The sequence below is a fragment of the Rhipicephalus microplus genome, chromosome 1 (assembly GCF_043290135.1).
Source record: "Rhipicephalus microplus isolate Deutch F79 chromosome 1, USDA_Rmic, whole genome shotgun sequence".
Lineage (NCBI taxonomy): Eukaryota > Metazoa > Arthropoda > Arachnida > Ixodida > Ixodidae > Rhipicephalus > Rhipicephalus microplus.
The window spans coordinates 56,561,397-56,588,499 of NC_134700.1; the positions used below are offsets into that span (position 1 = coordinate 56,561,397).

A 27,103-nucleotide genomic window follows, 5' to 3' on the forward strand; every position below is an offset into this window, starting at 1 on the left:
AGGTTTTTGCTGCAGTGGCTACACAGGAAAGCACATGCCTCACGGCCCTTGGACGCAAGGGTATGAACGAGTGAGGCACTTGTGCTAATGCCATACATATCCACCATCGTCTTATTATCACCAACTTTTGTCATCATTCACACCACACACATCTTTCACGGCATGGTCATCATTTTATTACTCGTATGTTTTTACCCGCCTTATCGCGAGGAATTTTATGGCCCTTATACAGCCGCTTATCACAATCATTGTCCATATTTTTAGTAAGATGAAATGGCGCTCTTTGGCCAACAAATGGCCCTTGCGCCAAAAACACCATATATCATCAGAGAAGAGAGCCGTCGAGGGTGCAGACGTTGAAAGGAAAGAGACGTCAAGAGCAAAACTCGGCGAGCAACCACGGACGAGAAAAATATGGAGAAAAGTCGGTAGTGCGTTCAGCAGCCGTATTAAAAGCGAACACCACGAAGGGTAGAATTACATTCGAGTTCGTGTGGTTGAGGTGAGTGTACCAGACGATCATGTCCGATAGGGTCCGATGAAAGCGTTCAGTCAATCCGTTGGTCTGTGGGTGATAGATAGAAGTAAGTGGTCTTGTGAACAGTGTTCGAGGCACGCAAAATTTGCTCGACAATAGAAGAGAAAAAGGCTTTGCCACGATCGCTCGGGGAGCTTCATGGCGCAAAAAGATGTTGCGAAGAAAGGAATCGGCGACCTTAGTGACAGTCCTAGATGGTATAGAAGCTGTTTCTGCGTAGCGGGTAAGGTGGTCGATGGCCGTGACAATCAAGCGATTCCCTTCGGATGATATAGGAAGATGGTCATACAAGTCACTTCCAGCGCCTCTAAAAGGCGAGGCGGGACAAGGAAGAGGTTGTATTAAGCCAGCCTGAGCAGTTGTCGGTCGTTTTCGCCATTGGCTATGGACACAGAAGGCGACGTACTTAGCGACGGTTAAAGAGAGGCCAGGTCAAAAACAACGACTTCGTACTTTGTCGTAAGTCTTGTGATACACTTTTAGTCAAATTCCACTACACGTACACGCCTGCAGGCAGGAAATCAAGTCTAGTTATCGCCGCTTCTACGCAGCTCCGTAGCTGTGTCCCAGAGAAACCGGCCCGATTTGAAGTGGCCTTCAAAATAGCCGGGATTTTTTCTCGCAAGATACGGCCTGCGGTTAGGCGTGACATTCTGTGGGCAGCCCAGCCCTGGTGTGGTGGCAGAAAAAAAGCATTATTCTACGCTTCCGAGAGCAGTTTCTTACCGAGAATGCGGCGGACATAACGCCTACAGGTAATTGGAAAACCATTAGTGTCACTATTACCTGCATTTGCGAGATTAAAACGCAAAGCACAGTCCTGGAATTGAACTCGGGACCGCACGCACGTGAAGCAGATGTCTTACACATTGCACCACAGCGCCACCGCATAAAGGACAGTCTTCCTGGGGAGGTATATATCTACCAAGTGGATTTTTGCAAACCGTCTTCGGAACCTTCAACTGTTTTTGTGCCATGTGCATACATTTGATCAGTGAATAGTTCGTAGGGCTTAATGAACTCGAGACAACCACGGAGAGCACTTTCGGCTCCGACTTAGTTTCAAGGTGCGCTGTTCCGCAAGAACAAATAACGTGTGTTTGTGCATCGTTTTAGTGCTTCTCCGTGAGCTGTGGGTATTACGTTCACCAAAATTCTCAGACGAGGCTGTTTCCGCTGTCGAAACCTGCGTATGTTTCTCGCACGTGCGTATGCTGTGAGGAAATTCGCTGATTTGGGTCGGGAGGTACACACGTGTCAGTGACAGCAGCCTATTCTCAGCTGTTTAAAGACAATGCGCTTGCGCACGTAAACGTTGCATGGGTGTTTTAGCGTGCCTACTCTAACATTTGCATTTCGTACGCGTGAACTGCTGCGAGCTTCACGCTGGGGCAGCAGCACTTTTTTAGCGTTTTAACAATTTCTTATTTCTGCAATTAGAATTTATGCCCATTATTTTGTTATATAGAGTGGCGTTTACTTGTTTTCAGTCTTTAAGCGACCCTATTTATGGGGAGTGGCTACTCTTACCTTTATTCAGCATCACACCACTGTTCCAGTGAAAGCCTAAACGCACGGCAAGGTCAAGTATGAGGTACACAAATTAGCGACAGACAGGTTGGTCTTCCTCCAAATTAATAACGCCTCTGCACATGTCTTTCGCGAACGTCGGCGTGAAGTTGGGGTCAAGAAATGGTGCAGAACGAGTGAGTGAGTAAAAACTTTATTGAACATGCCCGGCGTCATTGAGTGGGGTGGGGCTACAAGCACCCCGGCCTAGGTGACACTAGGTGGCCTAGGTACTGCTAACAGTTGCTCTTTAGCAAATGGGGATTTTTGTAGCTGGTACATTATCTCCCCAGCAGTACACTGGTTGTCTTGGTCGCGGTTCACTCTCAAAATCCATGCTGGAATATAAGAACTGTACCTAATATTCAAATAAGTGAGCAAATTTTGGTGACATAAACACTTCTGCTGACTTCGATTGATCGATTGATATGTGGGGTTTAACGTCCCAAAACCACCATATGATTATAAGAGACGCCGTAGTGGAGGGCTCCGGAAATTTCGACCACCTACGGTTCTTTAACGTGCACCCAATCTGAGCACATTGGCCTACAACATTGCCGCCTCCATCAGAAATGCAGCTGCCGCAGCCGGGATTCAAACCCGCGAACTGTGGGCCAGCAGCCGAGTACCTTAGCCACTAGACCACTGTGGCGGGGCTCTCCTGCTGACTTCTGCACCTGACTTTTGACTTCTGTACTTTATGTTCATCATCAAATTACGCAACCACTAATCAAACATCGACCGATCAATTTTCAATTTTGACCTTTTTCTGGCTCGTGGCCTTCGGTTTGTTTCTTTTTTCCGTGCTTTCCTAAAATCATCAGTTCAACTTGTTTCGTAGAATATGAGCATCACCTACATAAGCCAGTGTTTCAGTAAGCTGTCGTGCGTGCACTAGTACTATTTTATTTAGTGCATGACACAGTGTCTTACCTCGACAACTGATGAACGGAAAGTTGTTTGTACTCTTTTATTGAAGTCAAAAAACGTAACAATGGGACTGCACATCCCAGTGTATGCAAAAATGCAGAGAGATGTATGATATTGTTACGGTTGAATAAAAGGATAGGTGGATTTAGTTACAGGGTGAGAATGAAGTTCGGCAGTCGCGGTAAAGATGGAGTCCTCAGGCCCCACCAGATAACGTCGTCTTCCTCTTCTACCTACCCGACACATACTACAGCCCGGCTCATACGGTAGCAATCCACGGTTCACAGACGAAGCCCGCTGGGCGAGTTTAAGTCACTGGAGGGATGAAGCGAGCCACGTGCACCAACTGCGTTCGATTTTACCGACGAGAAGGTGTCGTCAAGCGTGCCACAACGTACGTCAAGTCAGTCAAGCGATCTACAATGACGTAGGGGCATAAACCAGGTTTTCGTTGGGCGTTCCACAACCACACGAATTCACCTTTGCGGAATAAAATGGCATCATGGCGTTGATCCTACCGTTGCTTGGAGCGATCTTGTGATGCCAGTGTGTGCAAGCGAGCAATTTGGCGGGCTTCTTCAGCCCGGCACAATGTTTCAGCCACGGACTCATCGGTATGGAGCTTGAATGGGAGGATTGTATCAAGGGAGCTGCGTGGTGATCGAGCGTAGAGCAGGTAGAAGGGCGTGAAGTCCGTGGTCTCGTGCTTCACTATATTGTATGCGTAAGTAATAAATGGTAAGATCTCATCCCAGTTTTTGTGATTGGGTGCGACGTACATAGCGAGCATGTTAGTAAGAGTTCGATTGGTGCGTTCTACAAGACCATTGGTCTGGGGATGGTATGGTGTCGAATGTCTGAACTGTTAAGTGCAGAGGCCAAGCAATTCTTCCACAGCGTCCGCGATGAATTGGCGACCACGGTCAGTGATGATTACTTGAGGTGGACCATGGCGAAGAACAACGGAGCGTGACAAAAAGGCAGCGATGCCATCAGCTGTAGAAGATGGCATCGCAGCGGTTTCGGCGTATCTGGTAAGGTGGTCGACGCACACTATTATCCAGCGGTTGTTGTTCGAAGATCGCGGAAACGGGCCCAATAGGTCGATGCCCACTTGCTCGAAAGGCGTAGTAGGCGGTTCTACGGGGTGAAGAAGGCCGTGCGGTGCACTGGTAGGTCGTTTGTGACACTGGCAGTTCTCGCTGCTCGAGACGTATTGTTTCAAAAAATCTCGCATTCGAGGCCAGTAAAAACGCTGCTGCACTTCATGCAGGGTGCGAATGAACTCAAGGTGTCCTGACGTTGGATCATCGTGCATAGTACGGAGAACGTCGCATCGAAGACTTTGAGGTACAACCAGTAAATAACGTGGTATGGTTGCTGAGTCATTCGTTTTTCAAACAGTCCATCACGAATGCGAAAGCAACCACTGCCTTTGAGATTCCGAGCGTAAACGAACAAAGAGTCTAAAGATAAATCATTCAATTGTTCTCGTTTGAAGATATTGGCGTCAGGAAACGTGTGAGAGACCGCAGCAAAACAGATGTCGAAGGTATCTGCACTGTCCTCCGTTGTGGTCATAAACAGGCCAGAAAGGCAATCAGCATCCGAATGACGTCGTCCACTTCTGTACGAAATGCTGAAGTCAAACTCTTGAAGGCGTAAAGCTCGTCGAGCAAGGCGGCCAGAAGGGTCTCGGAGGGTAACAAGCCAACATAATGAATGATGGTCTGTCACAATCGTGAATGCACGATCGTAGAGGTAACATCGAAACTTCTGAATGGCGAATACAGCCGCTAATTATTCTCGCTCTGTCACCGTATAATGGTGACAGAGCGAGAATAATCAAGCTCTCTAAGCGTTGCTTAGAGATCGACTCGTATTAGCAACAACATGCTCTGCATTATCATGGCGCTGAACAAGCACACCTCCAATGCTAATTTTACTTGCGTCACTGTGCACTTCTGTAGGAGCAGAAGGATCGAAATGACGGAGAATAGGCTCAGATGTCAGTCCAGATGTTGTTCTGATAACGACACTCGGTGAGGCTTTTGTCGGATCGGATGGGCAGTGCTGGTGTCAATCCTATGGTGAGCGCGAGAACATGGTAAAGGTAGTGCCTTCTCCTCTTGGCCAAAGTCAAACACAGCAGCATGTCGCCTCAAGAGATGGCGTAACGTCTGCTGCTCATGTGACCGCAAAGTGGTGCTAATCATGCCTAGGATCTGCGAATCGTAAGAGCAACTGCGCTTGCCAGAGACTGTACCTTTCTCGCTTTCATCGTTGTTAACGACTGCTACAGAACCTTCAGTGAAATCATCGAAGACGCCAAGCTTAATTCTTCGAGGGAGCACAACCGGCATTGGCGAACAGTTCAGGGCCCACAGAAAGGTTGCTCCTACATCAACAGATACAAAACAACGAGGGACGAGTATGCCTTTCTTAGCACATTGAACGATGGCAGATTCAACGATGGCGTCAAAAGATGTGGCAGATTCTGGGGCGAACACCGCAACTGACCTCATTGAACATGGCGGCACTGTCAGCTTATCGGAAACAATCAGAGCGTCCTTCGCAGCCTGCGGCGCCTCATCGACGAAGACAGGAACATAGTAAGCGCTGACGGAAAGTTCACCGCTTCCACAGTCGACGAAAGCACCACATCTTTCGAGAAAGTGAAGACCGAGAATCACATCGTGGGTACAACGTTGCAGCACAAGAAACTCTGTTGGGAACAGCTTTCCTGCCAATAAGACATTAACGGCACAAACTCCGACAGGATGAAGTACTTCCCCACCAACACCACGAAAACTTGTTGTTTCACCCCAAGAAAACACAACTTTGTGGCCAATGCGACTTTCGAAAGAAAGACTCATAACTGATATCGTAGCACGAGTGTCCACCAAAGCACTTGTATAAAAGCCATCTATTTTCACACGTATCTTGTTCTTGGACATTATAACTGGCGGAGGCATCTGAGGGAAATCCTGTTGTGTGACCTCACCTCCATCGGCCGCGCTGGCTAGTTTCCCGGCAGCGGCGGTGATGACAGGCGTCGTCCCGGCAAAGGGGAAAGATGCAGTCGGCCAGATGGAGACGTCAAACTATGGTTAGAAGCGGGATAACTGCCACGGTGATTTCCCCACCGCGAGGTACTCCTGAAATAGGCGGACCAATTACCGTTGTTGTGACCAGTGCCCGCTCACGGAAACTGATGGGGAATGATATCGGGATGTCAGCTCTCTCTGTCGACAATAGAACCGAGCTATATGCCCGGCGATACCGCAATGGTAGCTGTCACAGAACGAGCGCTAAAAAAAAGGGCGCGGCGCCAAACTCTTGCGATAACGCGCAAAAGAGACGCCGCGAGGTCAAAAGAAAAAAAAAGAAAACAAACATCCAAGGCTCCCGGGCGCGCACTCTCCCCGCAGAAGCATGGCTTCGCAGACGAACCTCCTTACCCCACATAGGCGGCCCAGCAAGCCCGCGATTTTTCTAGAACGAAGGGGGCGGGGCCATACCGAGTTGACTCACCGGCCGGAGAGGGCATTCCAACCGTCTCGCCCTCTTCCCAGCTTTCGCCGCGTATCGCGCCGACGAAATGACGAGAAATTTCTGGAAGGTGGCGCGGAAGGTATTTAATCGAGCGGCCGAGACGAGACATCAGGAGGAGACGGAAGTGAGCGCCAGAGTGCGTAGAGATTCCGCCGTGTAGTCGGCGAAGTTTTGGTCCGTAGGGACGGCTCGAGCTACAGGCAAGAGCGTGGGTTTACCGCTATCGAGCGAAGACGCGGGCAACAGCTGCGTGTGTGAAGCCGACGGATTTCCGGCGAAGAAGTTGAAGTTTGAAGAGTGGCCAATTGAAGACGGGAGGTTTCCTGGAAGAGAAACTTCGAGGGCTGCGGAACGACAACAACGCTGGACTTTGAGTGAGTGATTCTCGGAAGAGTATCATCTCGTCTTTGGTTCCAAGAACTTTGGACTGAATAGGTTTTATATCTCTTTAGTCTTTAAGTGTCTTGGTTGTTCAATGCATGCGACTGCATTGTAGTGCGTATTGTTGTCTGTGTCCGTTGTTTCAAGTGTGGTTGATTGTACTGTGTAGTACGTCGTTTGTTTGGTGACGTATTGTATGTAACTATTGTGGAGTGTGCATTCTTGTGTTTGTTTTCGATCTGCCATTTTTGAGAATATAGTATTTGTTTTGTTTATCAACTCTCGGCTCTGACTTGTTCTTTGGACCACAGCCGGCGTCCGCTGGCGCACCCATAAGGACCACTCTTAAATTGTCCACGCTTTCGTGGTGCGGTTCGGGGGGCCGATACTTCGGCTCTTAGAATTAGCCCGGCGATTGCCTCCCTCATAACGGGACATGTGTGACAGTAGCACACAGGGGCTTGGCGGTACGCATTGTACTCCTGGAAGGCACTGCGCTGACGTGGTGGTTCTACAAGTACATCTTCCTTCGGGTCGTAATAGGTGTTGGCTGGCTGATTGGGGTAACTGAAGCGGTCTTCGTGCCTCGGCAGCGGGTAGTTATTGCACTGTGACATCGGTGGTGAAGGTGGCCTGTAGTTGCAGTCATCTATGCCTGCTGCGGCAATTGACACGGGAGGGCGAGAGGGAGGCGGTGCGGGTGTAGCTTCGTACGGCGTCGGGCGAGCGTGTCGAGTGAGCTCTTCTTGAACGATCTGGCGTATTGTCGACACGAGATCAAGCGGCGTGTATTCGTCAGCACTTGCCACGGTAGTTACATTCGGTAGGCGACCGAAAATGGGGCTGATACGTCGCATCTTCAGTGTCTCGAATGTGCGACAGTGGCTTATGACGTCGGTTACTGTAGCAAGGCTGTCTTTGCTGATGAGGTACTGACACACGTGCTCGGAGATGCCCTTCAATAGGTGGCCAACTTCGTCTTCCTCTGACAGAGAAGGGTTGACAATCTTGCAGAGCTTCAAGATTGCCCCGGCATAGGTCATGCACGTCTCTCCTAGGATGTGAGCTCTCTGCAGTAACGTTTGTTCGGCCTGCTTTCTCTTAGCTACGCAGTCTCCGAAGCACGTTCTTATTTCGGAAATGAAGCAAGCCCATGACGTGAGGGCATCTTCGTGGTTCTCGTACCACACGAGTGCTGTGTTCGTTAAGAAAAATACTACATTGGTCAGCTGGGCCGCTGCGTCCTACTGGTAGTATTTGCTCACCCGTTTGTAGTGTGTGAGCCAGGCGTCGACATCCTCGCCAGATTTGCCACCGAACGTGCGAGGCACTATCAGATCGTGACGCAATCAGGGACCAGCCGCACGCGAACGTGGCACTAGCGGTGCTGCTGGGACTGGTAGAAGGTCTGCGGCTGCGGGGATACGGTTTCCTTCTTCGCTGTGAGGCATCTCAGCTACCAGTGGTAACGGGGGCAGTCCAGCAAGGCGGCGGCTTCTTCGTAGATCAGGCGCTTGAAGTGTCGTGTTGCTTGGTTGATTACCCAGCACCTCCACCACAAAACTGTCACGGTTGAATAAAAGGATAGGTGGATTTATTTACAGGGTGAGAATGAAGTTCGGCAGTCGCGGTAAAGATGGAGTCCTCAGGCCGCACCAGACAACGTCATCTTCCTCTTCTACCTACCCGGCACATACTGCAGCCCGGCTCATATCATAGCAATATCATGAATAAAGCGTGCCATATAGCACTAGAAAATGTTTCCGTCCCAGACCATCTTGTAGAAAAACGACCATCACATGACAGCGGGACGAAACGACGACGCACAAATGCCACGGCATGCAGGCGACGGTCAACGTGACGCCAGCGCGGGGCGCCCAGCTGGCGTGGCGACGGCAGGGGGGGGGGGCCTTTCTTTCTCTTTTTTCCGCGCTCGTGCTGAACGGTTCTGCGTAAGTTGATGTCGGCTCCTGGCACCAGGCTGGTGCGACAGAGACGGCGGCTTTCCCCCTTTTCTTCTTTTTTTTCCTTTTTGCGCTTGCTCTTACCGGCTGTATGCGTGACTTCGGCACCACGCGGATGTCACAGGTATTTTTTATAGCTGGGCTCCATATAGACAGAACTTTAGTCAGTACTCAGGAGCGCGCCGCCTTGTGCCGTTCGTTATCCGGCACCTGACTGAGAGTGTAGCCTAGATGAGCGACGGTTGGATCATCGTAAAAGGCTTCCAGAACTTCACATTGCAGATAACTTGGAATGACGGGTACGCACTCGTTGCCATCGATGTGGTAAATGTAGCGGTGTAAAGCACCACCAACAAGCTTAAATTGTTTAAGTTGTCGATGGAGTCTGGCGTTTGGAGGAGGAGTAGAGCTGGTCAAGCAGTCAACAATGGTGCGGTAGTATGGGTCGACATGTTGTTGTGAAACAAGGATGGATAGCTTGCCAGGTGATGAACTTAGCACTGCGATTGGATAGGTGCTGTTGTTTTGGAGTATCGATGGGGAGTGGCCTCCACTGGGCAAAAGACAGCGCGATGAAGCATCAGCATCTTGATGCTTCTTCCCAGATCTGTAGGCGACATGAAAATCGTACTCCTGCAAGCGAAGCACCCAGCGACCGAGGCGACCCGATAAGTTTTTCAGCGATGAAAGCCAGCGTAGGGTGTTATGGTCGGTAACGATGGTAAAATGACGGCCGTGAAGATATGGTCGGAATTTTTGCATTGCCCAAACAACAGCAAGGCACTCCTGCTCGGTTATAGTGTAGTTCTTTTCTGCAGCGGTAAGAACACAACTTTCATCAGCAACGACGCGTTCGCGTAAGTTTTCGTCACGCCGCAAGAGTACCGCACCTAGACTATGACTATTTGCGTCGGTGTGAAGGATGGTGGGCGTGGTTGAATCGAAGTGGCACAGTACCGGATCCGATGTGAGGGCTTGCTTCAATGCCATGAAAGTGCTTTCGCAGTCTTCAGGCCAAACGAAGGTGACGTTTCTTGCGAGGAGTTCATGGAGCGGATGCGCAAGTTCCGCGAAGCCACGCATGAAGCGCCGGAAGTAAGAAGATAACCCAAGAAAGCTGCGCAGGTCCTTTTGGCGGAGCGAACGAGGAAAATCTAGGACGGCGGCAAGCTTCTAGGGGTCCGGTTGAATTCCTTCTTTGCTGACGAGGTGGCCGAGAACCTTGATTGTCTTGCTAGCAAAGGTACATTTCTTGTTGTTAAGCTGTAGACCGGCTTTTTCAAGGCATGTGAGGACCTCGTCAAGATGTTGTAGTTGCTGCGAGAACGTGGATGAAAACACTATGTCATTGAGATAGCACAGACACGTTTTTAATTTCAAACAACGCATTACGGCGTCTATCATGCATTCGAAGGTTGTGGGCGCATTACAGAGTCCAAAAGGCACCACATTAAACTCGTACAATCCATCTGGCGTTGAAAAGGCAGTCTTCTCTTCATCAGACTCCGACCTTGGTATTTGCCAGTAGCCTGACCTAAGGTCGAGGCTAGAAAAATACTCGGTGCCCTGTAATGAATTCAGTGCGTCGTCAATCCGAGGGAGAGGATAAGCATCCTTACGCGTTATTTTGTTTAGCACACGGTAATCGACGCAGAAACGCACTGTCCCATCTTTTTTTTTTTTGAACGAAAACAACTTGGGATGACCAGGGACTCGAGGAAGGACGTATTATGTTGCGTCATAGCATGGCTGAGACGTTTTCTTTGATGATCTTGCGCTCTGCCTGAGACACGCGATATGGACGCCGATGTACAATACGAGAGCCGCCAGTCTGGATTCCTTGAGCAGTGGTGGTAGTAATACTGAGGACGGGCGTGTTCACGTCAAATAGAAAACGATGTCTATTCAACAGGGCGAGCAAATCTTCAGTTTGAGCAGGTGTTAAGTCAGTGCTTATGGTTACCGACACAGGTGTGAAAGAGGCATTGAATGGCAGTGATTGTGACTTTGGGACACCATTGTGGTTGTTGTTCGGAAGAGTCACAATCGCAACAGGCTCACTGTCGACCGCGAAAGATACTGTTGAGCCCCAGGGGAGCCGTACACACTCGGGCGTTTGATTTAGGGTGGTTAGGTAGGTAGATTTATCGAAGAAGCGAATATGTCCGGGTGTGATCACAATGCCCCCATGCAGGATAAGGACGGAAGGGAGAATTAGTACGTCACCATCCCCAATTGCGGTGCAATTAACACTTATAATTTTTTCGATGTAGGGCCGAAGTACATAATCTGACGTGGTGACAAGGCAGGTGCGTCCATCGTGTTCAAGCGGTGAAGAGTCAGTGGCATTTAGATGCCGGAGGCGCTGATGAAAACACATGAAAGTGGACGCAAAAGAAAAATCCCACCCCAGAATGAGAGCGTGGGTGCACTCACAAAATACCACGAAAACTATGTGATGATGAGTGCCTTCTATGCTGACACTGTGCAAGTGGACGAATTAGAGCGTTGGTCACTGCACGGAGATGTTGGCCGCCACAAGGCGTGGTGGCTTTTCGAAGCCGGGAACAAAAAATCAGCATGAATAATCGAAACGGCAGCGCCAGTGTCTATAAAAGCCTCAACGAGTACACCTTCTACAAACACTGCTATCAAATTTGATGGCCCTTCTGGAGGAATTGTTAGATTTAAATTTAGATTTCAGATTTTTTATTGGTACGAATACAAGAATGTGACATGTGTTTAGTATACAAAAGGAGGTCCCAAAGTCAAAGACTGTATCGGGACCTCTGTCCGGTGAATGCAGTGTCCACTCCTTAAACTGCATCGGGGAGCTTTCCTCGTGGGCGTTCGTGGAATGGGAGGCAGGCCGCAGAGGCGACACTGAACGGTGACCTGGCGAAGGCGATTTGCGGTGAGACGTACGGGAATTCCCAGGTTTGTCAGTATGATAGGTAGGAGACGGTTAACGGTAATAGGACGAGTGGGAGGGTGGTCGTAGGTGGTTTATGGGCGGACGGAAGCTTCGATGTTTTTCAGAAGCGTAGCCGCGTTGCTCGTTTTGTTGGCACCTTCGACAAACCCGAGCGATATGTCTTCGATAGCCGCAGTAGTAACAGATTGGCCAAGGAGGGTGCTGAGGTGCATAGTAAGGCGGTGCACGCACTGGTGGTGACAACGAAGCCACAGGCGTATAGTCTGCAGGAGTGGGCACAGAAAAAATTGGTGCGGCAAAGAGCGCGGCAACTTCAGCGTACGTGGGCGTCTGGCGCACGCAGAAACCATTGGAACACGTCGAACGGGATGCGGACGCCATCTCTTGTTTACTCAGGTCTCGCAAGCTATCTTTTGCAGAAGGTAGAGTAACTTCCGCAGCACAGGAACAGCAGCGCCCGTGAAGCTCTTCACAAACGATGTCGCGAATAAGCGCACGTAAGTCGAGCGGTGCAGGCAAACGAATATCGGTGGCATCGTAGCGGAGGCGTAGAGACTGAAGCTCGTCAAGTTGCTGATTTATGGTTATCACGTCTTGGATGGTGGCAGCATTTTACGTGGAGAAGGAGGTAAAGGCGACGGTGTTGATGCCTTTAATAATGTGGTGTATTTGGTTGTTCTGAGACATGATGGAGTTAACACGCTTGAACAGTACAAGGACATCCTCAATATACGAGGTGCAAGATTCACCCGGTAGCGGCGTGCGTTCAGCGAGTTTCTTTGCTGCCTCAGCGCCAACTATAGGGGCACCGAAAATTTGACGAAATTGCTGCTCGAACTTTAACAAGGTGCTTGATTGGGCAGGTTGGTGCTGCGTGGTAGAAGAAGAAAGTGCTTAACAGCGCAAACGACAGGAGGGGATAGAAGAGACGAGTCTCGTCTTTTCTATCCCCTCCTGTCGTTTGCGCTGTTAAGCACTTTCTTCGTCTACCTTGCTGCTCAAAATTTTCCCAGTCGGGAATATCCGGATGGTGGTTCCAGAACGAAGTTTTCGACATCATTGCCTCGGAGACCGGAAAACACACGGGGATCACGCAGGCGAATGTTGTTGGGCAAAGCGGGTGTTGGTGGCTGCAGTAGAACGGCGACGTTGGAAGGGCCAGGGTTTTCTTAGGCCACCATGGCAGGGGGTTGTATGCGACAACTCTAGTGGAGCTCCAGCGAGAACGGGTGAGAGGACTTGGGGGAACGAAAAGCACCGTCGACCACTTGTGAGCTACCGGTTTGTTCAGCCAGGCTCGAGCTGAATCACACTAGTGTTGATATTTACAGATGATGATGTACAGGTGATGACATCTAAAGGAAATGAAGAGTTATTCGATTGTATATATATATATATATATATATATATAAAGGGAATGAAGTGTATACTTAAGGGCTCGTTTTTTCGTGTTGCGAAACAATAATAATGCCATCTAACAGACAATATAGCCAAGGCCAATGAATGTATAGGGGAAGTTATTAGAAGCAATTTTATTGTAAATGTGAAGAAAGAAAAGTGGGTGAAAAGATAACTTGCCGTGAGCAGGAACCGAACTTGCGACCATCCAATAACGCGTTCGATGCTCTACCACTGAGCTACAATGGCCAAATGTTTTTCAAATGTTTTTGTATATATACATATATATATATATATATATATATATATATATATATATATATATATATATATATATATATATATATATATATCACTGGTGAATATGTCTTCTCGAAAAGTTTTCACATCACGGAGAGTCTTCAAGCGCCGGTAAATCACGCGAGATGGTTCTAGAGAGATTTTCGAGATGCTCATTTCGGACAAGGATGTTGTGGTGGCGTTTGAGTATATAAAGCAACTTTGAACTGATGCCGAGCAAGTTAATACGAAACTAGAACCAGCACGCTGTTCGGGCAAATGGTTTCCGCCAAGAATGTCGGATCTATTCAATTGGTCTGCTCGGTCAATAGCGTCGTCGACCAAGCCCACCGGATAACGTCGTTTATTGAGAGTGCTTTTAAAAGTTGTTTGCAGCTAGATTAGAAATCTTCACGGTCGGAACAGAAACGCTTAAAACGGTGAGCCTGACTATAAGGTATACTTGTCTCACAATGTCGCACATTACTGCTGTGAAAAAGGAGAAGCTGATTTCTATCAGTAGGCTTGTGGTATAATTTTGTGAGAAATTGTCCTTCGGAAACGCGACAGTGACATCCATAAACTTAACGGAAATCATCGAATGACTGTGCGAAAGCTTGATTGACGGATTTAAGTTATTGCATCCAACTATAAATATCAAGAGTGCGTCCTTCCCGTACGTCCAAATTAAGAATATATCTTATCTATACCATCTGTAAAACAAAGGCTACAGGTAAGTGCTGGACACATAATTGTTCTCTTGAATGTCCATGAGAAAGCTAGCTAGCATAAGTAGGACCTATCCGGGTTCCCATCGACGTACTGCTGATCTCAATGAAATGACAATTATTAACTTCAAAGTTATTGAGTTCAAGAATAAGCTTTAATAGCAGTTGCAGGGCTTCTTCGTCGATTGGTCTCTCGCAGCAAGAATCCATGTATGCCTTAGGCACTGCAGCAATTCCATCGGCATGCGGTATGTTACCATAAAGTGAGGTGACGCCGAGTGATACAAGTATTGCATTTTGGGGAATGTTAGGAGTTATTATGTCTTGGAGAAAATTATTGGTGTCCTTGACGAATGTTGTAAATGTCTCGGTAATATGTTTATTAACGGAATAAGCATAGCGCGACAAGTTCTCGGTTGTATTGTTTATCTGATTCGCAGCCATTAGAAAAGCAATTCCGGAGCTCGCCATCAGACGAGCATGTCTCTGTGACCACTTCACTTCGCAACAGCGACAGTCAAAGGAGCGGTCCTCACTTCTCGTGCAGCCACGCCAGCAGTCTGACCTGCCAACGCATTCTGGGAAAGAGGAGGTGCTCGTGCCGAAGCATGGTCCTAAGCTGTTAACGCAGTCATTGGCCGCATGAGCCGACGCTTAGCTACAGCTGAGGAACACGCCGCTTAAAGGCGTCAGAGCGACAGATGATGCCACAGCCTTCAAGGGTCAACCCGTTTTATTAGACGGTTATCCAAGTATGACTGAGCCTACACCCTAGCCAGAAGTTGCCGATTTAACACAATGCTAACACTGTTTTTGATATTATGCTCGCTCACGATCTAACTCAAATAGTCAGGCAACCAACACGCGTGCAAGGACATGCAAGCTCTATCCTAGATTTGGTATTCGTAAAACGTGCTTTTTCAGGATATACTGTAGTCGTGGAACAGGGGCTTTCAGATCATGAACTTGTAAGCGTGACAATTCCTCTGTTCCAATGCAGTAGCCACCAAAAATCACCCATGCAGTATTTTAAGGATTATTCGAGAGCTGATGATGACCGTGTAATAGAATACATGGAAGCTGTACTTGCAGAATTTAACGATGACGCTTTAGGCACGTGCGCTCTCTGGGAAAAATTTGTTGAGACGTGCCAATACTGTATTAACAACTTTATCCCTAGCAAACCCAAACGAACGCATAAACGTACGCAATGGATGACGCATGAAATTGTTAAACTAAAAAGAAAAGTTAAACGGCTAAGGAAGCAGCATGCGCAGCGCGCAGTTATCAAGGAGCACCAAAGAGTCCTTGCTGAAAAAATGCATCGCTCAAAAGAATACTACTTTAAAACCTTAATGCCCGACTTTATAAAGAATGATCCTTCCAAGTTCTGGAATTATCTTAAAGATAAAAAGAAACCCATTTCAAAGATTGTACTTGACAGCCGCATAGTTACAAATCCTGGCGACATTGCAAATCATTTCAACACATACTTTCATAGCGTGTTTAATGTTTCCGGAGCATCTACGTTTTCTGTAGCGTCATCTCAACCATTCGAGGTCAATTTCATTTCATATGCTGGATTGGTTTCCATGCTTGTAAACCTAAATACGAAGAAGAGTTGTGGTCCTGACGAACTGCCCAATGTCTTTCTCCGACGTTATGCCGAATACGTTGGCAAATTCCTCTTTATAATCTTCAATGCTTCCCTGTCAACAGCAACTTTGCCGCGTGACTGGAAAATGGCCCGAGTGGCGCCTATCTTCAAAAAAGGCGACAGATTATCAGTACCTAATTACAGGCCAATATCGCTAACTTCCTCATGCTGTAAACTAATAGAACACATTATAGCGAACCAGATTACAGAATTTCTTGAAACACACTCTATACTAACACATTTTCAGCACGGGTTTAGAAAAAAGTATTCGACCGTGACGCAGCTTGTTACCGTTGCGCATGCATTTGCCAGCGCCCTCGATGACAACATTCAGATAGACACCATTTTTCTAGACTTTTGTAAGGCCTTCGATAAAGTTCCTCATGAGAAATTAATCTACAAATTAAATAAAATAGGTCTTCCAAAGGTATTGGTCGCATGGGTAGCTGAATACCTGAATAATCGGGTGCAGTACGTCGCCATCGAGGGTCAAAATTCGAGTCTTTTGCCAGTCACGTCGGGTGTGCCCCAAGGCAGTGTATTGGGGCCCTTGCTATTCTTGTGTTACATAAATGATATTGTAGATGTAATTGAGCCAACCGTCCAGATTCGTTTGTTCGCAGACGACTGCGTTTTATTCCGTGAAATTCATAACAAACATGATCAAATAGAGCTACACAAAAATCTAGACTACATATACAAATGGTGCAACAAATGGGGTATGATTGTAAATACAGAAAAAACAGTTTCCATGTGTATAACTCTAAAAAAATATCCCCTTCACTATGCATACTCCCTTGGTTCTTCTACACTTAAACAGGTCAATAACTACAAATATCTAGGTGTTACGTTCACTACTAACCTGTCTTGGAATTCACACATTGAAAACATTTGTGCATCTGCTTTCAGAAAATTATGCTTCCTGAGACACAAGCTCCGCAATTCGCCATCAAGTGTAAAACTTCTGTGTTATCAATCCTACATTCGACCAAAATTGGAGTACGCATGCGTAGTGTGGGATCCCTACACCAAATGTAACATAGACAAATTGGAAAGAATTCAGAGAAAAGCAGTTCGCTTTATATATTCTAAATTTCGTCACACGGATTCTCCATCTGAACTAATGTCAGCTAACAACATTCCACTACTTCAGTCTAGAAGAAGGCAACTGCGCTTAGACTTCCTGAGTTCCTTGCTTAACCATAGAGTGGCGATTGACCCTTCATTGTATTTAACCCCTTTGTCAACCAGATATACACGACATCACCAACCAAACTCTTTTACACCATATTTTGCTAGAACAGATACATATAAATTTTCCTTTTTTCCGCGAACAGTGTCTGAGTGGAACACCTTGTCTGAGTGTGACCGCCTTGCATAGTATGTATGTTTGTCTCATAGTGTATATTTGTTGATGTAGCATTGTATATATTTCCTCATCTTACTCACTTTGTTACTTATTACGTTCGTGATCAACTGTTCGTGATCAACAGTCCTCTGTTTTTGTGATTCCTGATTGCCCGTCCTGCTTGGACCACGTTTTGTAGTCTGCAGTATGAATAAAAATAAAAAAAATAATAATTTACGCCAGCCTTGCCCCCTACCTTGTGAGCCCATTCCCGACAAGAGCTAGCTCGTTCAGACAGTCACTATAGGGCGTGTGGGCAAGAACGGAGTGGTTTTTCGCACGGTATTCGTAACTGGTTCATCGGGCTTCGACAAGTTTCGAGGGAGAGACAGCGAGATTGAGATGCCTTTGAACAAGCGCGAAAACCTTGGCGCAGGGTGCAGACATGTCCGGCCTCGCTCGCATTCACCATCCAATCATTATGAACCGATTCGAGACGTAAGAGCACATGGGACAAAGTATATCCTACATGCCATCGCAAATCACATACGGTGAGTGCAATCATGTGACCACAACAATACAGTGAGCGCCGTCAACCAGAGCTATCAGCATCGATGGTATTGCAAACAAGCTACAATGCGTCTGAGAGCTGCGACCGCTACGTCATTGCCAATGTCAGCCGCCGCAATTATAATTGGCCAACTTTCAAGTGAAACTTGCCGAGCTGAGCAACTCCGAAAAAGCCAGGGCCTTCCACCAGACGTAAAAAACAGCAGATGGACGAGTGAAGTAACTTAAGATAAAGGTAGAACCACTTCTCTTTCTTCTTATTTACATTACATTTGTTCTAATAACTTCCTGTATACATTCCTTGGCATTATTGTCTGTTAGATCTCATTATATATATATATATATATATATATATATATATATATATATATATATATATATATATATATATATATATATATATATATATATATATATATAGAACTTGAAGGGAAGGCACGACAGGTCCGGGTATTTTCTATATTGAATTAACTTGCAGATAGCACATAAGAAAAGGATCGTATTTACTAACGTTTCGGCCGCGGCACGGCCTTCGTCAGAGTAAGTAGGTATGATACAATGCAGCCGCTTTTATAGGCTCACGTGATGAACTCTCGGTATAGCAGCTAGGACAATCAAAGTAAAAAAATGGTTCTCTGTCAGAACCTTGTGTTGACATGACTGACATAGTGAATCGCAACTTCTTTCTTTCATAGCAGATCTTAACAACGCCCATCCGGCGATTTCTTTTTCGCACTCATATTCACCTGTGAACATAAACTTCCTTGATGTCATGGTCACTCTACGTAACGGGAAGCTGATAACTAATCTTTACAGAAAACCCACGGATAGGCAGCAATATCTTCACTTTAGCAGTAGTCACGTGAAACACAACAAAACTAGTATTCCCTACAGCCAAGCAGTCCGTTTTAAAAGAATATGCTCTGATAGCAGCGAATTTTCCCGCCACTGCGAACAACTTAGGAGCGCGCTCGAAAAACAGAGTTATGATTGATTGATTCGTGGGGTTTAACGTCCCAAAACCACCATATGATTATGAGAGACGCCGTAGTGGAGGGCTCCGGAAATTTCGACCACCTGGGGTTCTTTAACGTGCACCCAAATCGAAAAACAGAGTTATCCGGCCAGCATAATCACAGACGCCATCAAACGTGCCGAAGAACTTGACCGTTCAGACCTGCTGAGTACTAACAAAAGACCCAAAGACTGTTCGCGGACTAATCTAATTTTGACACATGCGGCCTCAGCTCCAAATGTGAACCATATCTTAAAGAAACATTTCAACATATTAATACAGAGCGAGCGGCTCAAAGGAATCTTTACAGAACAACCACGCGTGGTCTACCGGCGGTCGCGGAACCTTCGTGATTTACTAACCTCATCTAAAACCACGTGTTCACATCATGAAGGCTGTCATCCCTGCAACAAACCACGTTGCAAAGTGTGCGCGCACATGACGACATCTAAAACAGTTTTAAGTACATCGTCCAGTTTTTCTTTAAAGATAAATGGGAACTACACGTGTGATAGTATATACGTCATCTATCTTCTCGAGTGTTCAACATGCGGAGCTCAGTACATCGGTCAAACAGAGACAAGTTTCAGAATTCGTTTTAATAATCACCGTGCACATGCCGTAAGCCTCCCTAATCTACCGCTGTCGAAGCACGTCAGTATGCCTGGCCATGGTTTCGACAAAATTAGGGCCACTATTATTCAGTCCGGTTTCAAGACAAATCACGATAGGGAAGTGAGGGAATCCTTCTTGATCCATAAATTTAACACCATTCGTTCAGGTATCAATGAAAACGTAGGAAAGCTCACCTGCCTCGCACTATAACAAGACGACTTCTTAGATTAGTAAAATATTTTAGTGTATATTAGAATGTATATTAGTCAACCGTGGTTTCCTTACTTCAGAGCTCTTTTGCATGTCCTGCCAACCATACTGTGCCCCACGTGTCGATGCGCAAGGAAATTTGAGACTTGTATATTCATGCACCCGTCACATGTCAGTCATGTCCACACAAGGTTCTGACAGATGTCCTAGCTGCTATACCGAGAGTTCATCACGTGAGCCTATAAAAGCGGCTGCATTGTATCATACCTACTTACTCTGACGAAGGCCGTGCCACGGCCGAAACGTTAGCAAATACAATCCTTTTCTTATGTGCTATCTGCAAGTTAATTCAATATATATATATATATATATATATATATATATATATATATATATATATATATATATGTGTGTGTGTGTGTGTGTGTGTGTGTGTGTGTGTGTGTGTGTGTGTGTGTGTGTGTACTATATGTATTGTTACAGCGAGCTGTGATAAAAATGATTTTATTTACAGGAGGTGAATGATGGTCGTTCGCGGCAGCGCACTGCGATCATGACAAGTCTCTTCGTCTTGCTCTCCTTCTCTTCTCTACCTTTTACTAGTACGTTACATTTCCCCGCAAGCAGACGAAGCCAGTTGGGCGAGTTATGATGCACAAGGAGGGTAAAAAGGTTTCAGGCGAGCAACGTGCATGAGCTGCGTTCTGCTCGATTGTCGACCCTTGGACAAAAGACGAGCTGTTACGTAAGTGAGCTGGCTGAGACGTTCCAAAACTACAAATGGGCCTGAATATCGTGACAGAAGCTTTTGACACAGTTCACGCTTGCGTTGCGTTGTCCAAACTAACACCAAGTCACATTTTTAGAATAAAACCGGTTCGTGACGGTCGTCGTATTGTTCCTTCGAACGACGTTGAGAGGCCAGACTCCGAAGACAAGCGATTTGACAGGCTTCTTCCGCGAGGCAAAGGGTTTTTGATACAGAGATGCCATTGTGTAGAATGAAGGGTAAAAAAGTGTCAGAGGGCTTAGTTGCAACCTGGCGTACAACAGATAAAATGGGCTTAAATTCGCTGTTTCATGTTTTGCCGTGTTGTACGCGTACGTGATAAAAGGCAGCACTTCATCCCAGTTCTTGTGATTGCAAGAAACGTACATGGCAAAAATGTTGGTCAGCGTTCTTTTTGTCCGTTCAACGAGGCCATTTGTCTGTGGATGATACGGTGTAGAATGACTGAACTGTGTCGTTCACATGCGAAGTAATTCTTCAACGGCATCAGCAGTGAACTAGAGGCCACGGTCGCTGATAATAACACGCGGTGGGCCATGGCGAAGGACCACGGAGTGGTGCAAGAAGTTTGCCACGGATGCAGCGGTAGAAGAGGGAATGGCTGCGGTTTCGGCATACCGCGTAAGATGATCTGCGCAGACGATTATCCAATGGTTCGTTCACATGCGAAGTAAGATGATCTGCGCATACCGCGTAAGATGATCTGCGCAGACGATTATCCAACTGTGTCGTTCACATGCGAAATAATTCTTCAACGGCATCAGCAGTGAACTGGAGGCCACGGTCGCTGATAATAACACGCGGTGGGCCATGGCGAAGGACCACGGAGTGGAGCAAGAAGTCTGCCACGGATGCAGCGGTAGAAGAGGGAATGGCTGCGGTTTCGGCATACCGCGTAAGATGATCTGCGAAGACGATTATCCAACGGTTCTTACTGTTAGATAACGGAAATGGGCCCATATTGTCAATTCCTACTTGTTCAAAAGGTGTGCTGGGTGGTGTTAATGGCTGAAGGGAACCTGGTGTAGCGGTGGCCGGGCGCTTGTGACGTTGACACGTCTCATAGCTAGCGACGTAACGCTTCGTTGTTTCGTACATCTTGGGGCAGTCAAAGCACTCCTGCGCGCGGTTCAGCGGAAGTATGAAGCCGAAATGACCGGACGTCGCATCGTCATGCATAGCACGTAGAACATCGAAGCGAAGGCTCTCGGGGATAACTAGAAGAAAATGTGCTCCAGGCCTGGAGTAGTTAGTTATCTAGAGCAACTTGTCTCGGACCGTAAAGCGACCGCTGTGTTGGGAGGCACGTGCGGCGGCAAACTGAGGATCCAGGTTGAGATAGTTGCGTTGTTCTCTCTGGAAATCAGCCACGTTGGGGAACGTGTTTGTAACAGCAGCAAGGCAGTCCTAAAAATTCTCAGCATCGCAGTCGGTAGTCGCAAGAGGAATGCGGGAGAGGCTGTCTGCGTCAGCGTGACGACGGCCACTCTTGTATGACACCGTAAAGTCATATTCCTGAAGTCGCAGCACCCAACGTGTGAGGCGGCCAGAGGGGTCACGCAAACCAACCAGCCAGCATAACGAATGGTGATCGGTAATTATCTTAAATGGCCTCCCGTAAAGATGCCAACGGAACTTCTGTATGACGAAAACAGCTGCCAGACATTCCTGTTCCGTAACTGGCTAATTGCGTTCAGATTTGCTCAGGCAACAGCTGGCATATGCAACATTCCCTGAGCAAATCTTTGCGCCATTGTGACGTTGTACAAGCACCGCTCCTACACCGATACCACTAGCGTCCATGTGGACCTCAGTCGGGCAAGATGGATCGAAGTGACGCAACAGTGGTGCTGACGTTAGTACAAACTTAAGTTGTGAGAATGCAGCGTCACACTCTGGGTGCATCAACAGTTGAAGGTTGCATGCTGTCGCAAGATGTTTGTCAGCGGGTACACGATCTCCGCAAATCGTGGAACAAAACGACGAAAATATGAGCATAGGCCGACATATGAGCGATGTTTTCGTGAGGACGGCAGTGATTTAAAGGAGCTCACTGCTTCTATCTTACAAGGATCGGGTCTGACGCCATCCTTATTGACCAAGTGTCCCAACACGAGAGTTTGACGTTCGCCAAAGTGACATTTTTTTTAGAATTCAGAACCTGCCCAGCTTTTTCGATGCAGTCGAGAACAAGACTGAAACGGTTGTTATGTTCCTGAAACGTACGGCCAAAATAACAACATCGTCAAGGTAGCACATGCATATCTCCCATTTTAGACCACGTAATACTGTCCATAAATCTTTCAAATGCGGCTGGAGCATTACAAAGGCCAAAAGGCATGACATTAAATTCAAATAAGCCATCCGGAGTTATGAAAGCAGTCTTTTCTTTGTCGCCGGTTCCATAGGTAGTTGTCAATAACCTGACCGAAAGTCAAGCGTTGAAAAATAGAATGTGGCATGCAAGCAATCTCTGACGTCATTAATCCACGGTAAGTGATATACACCTTTCTTCGTCACAGTGTTTAGACGCCTGTAATCTACGCAGAATCTCCAGGAACCATCCTTTTTCCTGACAAGAATTACCGGGGCTGCCAACAGGCTGGATGACTCTTGCACGACACCTTTGTTCAGCATGTCTTTTACTTGTTCGGCGATAACTTTGCGCTCAGAAAATCACACTCGGTAGGGTTTTTGGCGGATGGGGTGTGCAGAGCCGGTGTCTATTCTGTGACGAGCGCGCGACGAGGGTAACCGAAGGGGTGCATATCTATGTTTAAAGTCGAAATCAACAACATGCCGCGAAAGAACCTGTACAAGCGCTTGCCGTTCCGTCGTACTGAGAGTCTTGCTGATCATACCGAGCTTTAGACCTTCATTATGGCGAATATCACAAGGAGAGGAAGAGGTGGTGAGGTCCGTAACTAGTGCTGCTATCGAGCTGCATGAGGATTCGTCGAAGAGAGCTATCTTCATCGCGCGAAGAAGTACAACCGGCGGGGCAGAACAGTTCAGCGCCCACAATGTTGCTACTCCTCTTGTCATGCACACAAGAGAACAGGGCACAAGTATGTTCTTCTTAGAACAGTTCTTGTGTAGAGGCCCCTCTACGAGGTCAACGCAAGTATCATCAACCGCTGTGGAAGAGACTCGAGCGGGTGTCAGGCACCAAGATGGTGCTTTCGCTTCATCAGTCACACTAAGTGTGTTCCTGTATTCGCCACAGTAGTCTTCTTCGGAAAGCGACGGTAGAAACAAAATGTTTAGTGATATTTCCCCACTACCACAGTCGACGGAAGCACTGCATTGCTGCAGGAAATCGGTACCAAGAATGACATCGTGCGAACGAGATAGAACCAGACATACGGATACAAATAGTTTTCCAGCCAATAAAACACTGACAGCAAATACACCAAGGCACTCGCCGCCTACACCACGAAAGGTGATTGTATCGTCCCAAGAAAACACAACTTTGCGACCTAAGCGGTTTCTGAAGGCGAGGATCATCACAGACACAGTCACCCCAGTGTCAACTGACGCCATCGCCAGTATTCCATCAATCAACACATTCACTTTGTTTTTGAGCATAACAATAGGCAGAGGTATATCTTGAAAAGACCGTGCGGTTACCTCACCTCCATTGGCCGCAGATGCTAGTTTCCCGGCGGCGAAGAAGAACGATGCAGAGGAGACGGTGAACGACGAGAACGGTTGGATGGAGGTGTCAAACTCCACTCGGATGCTGACGAATCACTGCATCTGGTCTCGCGCGAAACACGGTTCCTTGGAAACAAGGCGGTTGTCCGCAGGTCATATGAAGCACCGGGTCTTGGTGGCGAAGACGTGACTGGTGACCTTCGTAATTGGCGGTGTTGTTGGCGGCAATACCGAGAGATGTGCCCAGTAAAACCACAGTTTTAGCACGCGGGAGGTTCCCAGTTTATACTATAATCATCGGAACGAATCCTGGGCCGCTACTGTCGGCGAGAAAGTTCGTTATCACGCGAAGAACGGGTTTCTACCACTCTCTGTAATCTATTGTATTCGCCGCAATTTGCATCTTGGTAGTAGGGTCGGTACTGCCCTTGCCGCAGCGGGACGTAGTCCGGCTGAGAGTCCTGAGTATAAGAATGCGGCTGTCCTCGTCGTGATCGTGCGTCATAGGCAGGGTCTCTATCGTAAATACGTGGCTGATACTGAGGTGTGGCATCAGAATCCTCAATGACCTCCACAATTTGGTGCGAGGAGAATGAAGCAACGTTTTGCTTGAACTCTGGTGGCTGGTAGGGGGTATGAGTGCTTGGGAGGTGTGCCACTTGCGCGTACGGGCCGAGTTCTTCACGTATTCTTTGCCGAATTGTTGATGCAAGATCAAGCGCCTGGTTGCTGTCTATACTCGCGATAGTTGTCCCATTGGCTAGCCTGCTGAACTTCGGTGTGATGCGCCTCGTCTTTAGTTGCACAAAAGTGCGGCAATGGCGAGTGACATTGGTGACAGGTGTCAAGGTGTCTTTTGTGATGAGGAAACTGTAAACATCCTCGATGATTCCTTTTAGAATGTGCCCGACATTGTCTTCCTCAGACGTTCCGGAGTCAGTGGGCCTACATAGCTTTATGACTTCCTCAATGTAGGTCGTGCAAGTTTCGCCTGGCACTTGAGCGTGTTGCATTAGCGTCTGTTCTGCTCTTTTCTTTTTCGTTGTTGGGTCGCCGAAACGCTCTTTGATTTCAGAATTAAATCTGTCCCATGTCGTTAGCGTTTCCTCCCGATTCTCGTACCACTTTAATGCAGTATCCGCCAGAAAGAACGCGACGCACAAAAGCTGAGAAGCGGCATCTCATTTGTTAGCGGCGCTCACCCGTTTGTAATGAATGAGCCAAGCCTCGACGTCTTCATCTGGTCTGCCGGCGAAGGGACGAGGATCTCTCAGTTGTGGAGCCAAATTGGTCGGCGCAGATGTCGAGAGTGGTCGGTGTTCATCTGCGTTGTGGGACATGTCCAGCCCAGATGGATTCAGTATAAGTCCAGCAATGCGACGGCTCCGTCAAAGAACTTGCGGTGGAACCTCCGTCTTCGGGTGTCGATTACCCAGCACATCCACCACAACTGTAACGGCGAGCTGTGATAAAAATGGTTTCATTTACAGGATGTGAACGGTGGTCGTTCGCGGCAGCGAACTGCGATCGTGGAAAGACTCTTCGTCTTTCTCTCCTTCTCTTCTCTACCTTTTACTAGTCCGTTACATTATATATATGCACCTGCATAAGCTGTGATGTTATTCATGTTCCCACATTACGTTTTTTTCTGTTCTCGCGCCCGAAGTATGCCATTGACCGAGTCGAACTACTGCAAGCTGCTTTATTTAAGGGGTGCTTTTTCGCATGGTATCCCAACAGCTGCTATATTTCAATGAAAATTTGATCATAAAGCGATAACCAAGTGAAATGGTTTGGAGCTGGAAGATTGATTCGTACACGTTTTCGCAGCAGGCCGAAGCATGCCTTCGCGTGGCTCACATTAACAAAAATCCCGCTAGTGGTAAGACGCACCTCTTGAGTCTCGCTTTCATTTCCAGCATGTTCTTGGACGACGTTGCCAGGTCAATCCAGTCGTCGTAATAGTCGTGTCCCAGCAGTGGAGTTGGCAGGCATTGCAAGAAGTTCTAGACGTAGGATGAAAAGAAGTACCTATATTAATTCGTGAAATTCTCTGCACTCAGAATTTCGAAAACTATTCACTTGTTGCACAATCTATCCTTCGCACAAAACAGGCATTCTTCGCGCCAAAAAAGAAATTACGAAACAGTCATGCATTCACAAGATTTTGCGAATCACCTAGTTACTTCAGATTACATTGAAATTTTCCACATCATCACGAAACGTTTTCATACATGCGCTAGTTTTGAGGCCAGAGTGTCCCAGCTAGTTTTTCAAGACAATGACTATTTTTTCATGAAGTTCAGATGTTATGGACACAATTGGTCGCAAAATTCAAGAAGACAGATCTCCGAACCAATGTCATCGTCAAAACAATCTCAACGGGAAAAAATGGAGACTAGACAACCCGACCCGCATACAGTGCGGATATACAAGAGCCTATTGGTGATGAAATCTGAAAGAACGGAGTGAAGCTTGCAATGAAAAAATTCGTCAACAGGGAATAGTGTACAGGGGATGTTTCTGCAGTGGACTTGCCTTCTTTAGGGCTTGAATTGAATGGATTTCTTTAGTGATAGCGTGTGTACGCCAGCGCTAAAACGTATCTACGCTACCCTCTACTCCAGTCGAACAAAGGACTGCAGATGGCAACATTGGTTACAGGGGTGTGGGAGAGGGGAAGGGGACTACGAAACATTGTGTGAGTGAAGAGAGAACAGGTGTTCCATGAATAAAAATAAAAGAATAGGGTGGTGAGGAGGTGAGGATGTACAAATTTCTGTGAATCACGTGTTCAGAAGTTAACACTGGTAGGTTTGAAATTCCTACTCGGAGGCCTGAACTCGCTTTGGTTTACTTTGTGTATGTGGCATACCGAATGGCTTCTAGACAACATTCTAAAACGTTTATACGTATGGGCTGCAGTGTGTTGAACTTGTGAATGAGCTATGACTCTCTATATTT

At 47.1% G+C, this 27,103-nt stretch overlaps 1 protein-coding gene across 1 annotated transcript in view; it reads right to left on the reverse strand.

Annotated features, from left to right (window-relative positions):
• LOC142765314 (rho GTPase-activating protein 20-like) overlaps window positions 1-27,103 on the reverse strand; it is a 185,026-nt gene that overhangs the window by 84,594 nt on the left and 73,329 nt on the right. The window contains exon 4 of the mRNA XM_075866076.1: window positions 26,033-26,145. Coding sequence (XP_075722191.1) covers window positions 26,033-26,145 — 113 coding nt within the window. The remainder of the gene's footprint in view (window positions 1-26,032; window positions 26,146-27,103) is intronic.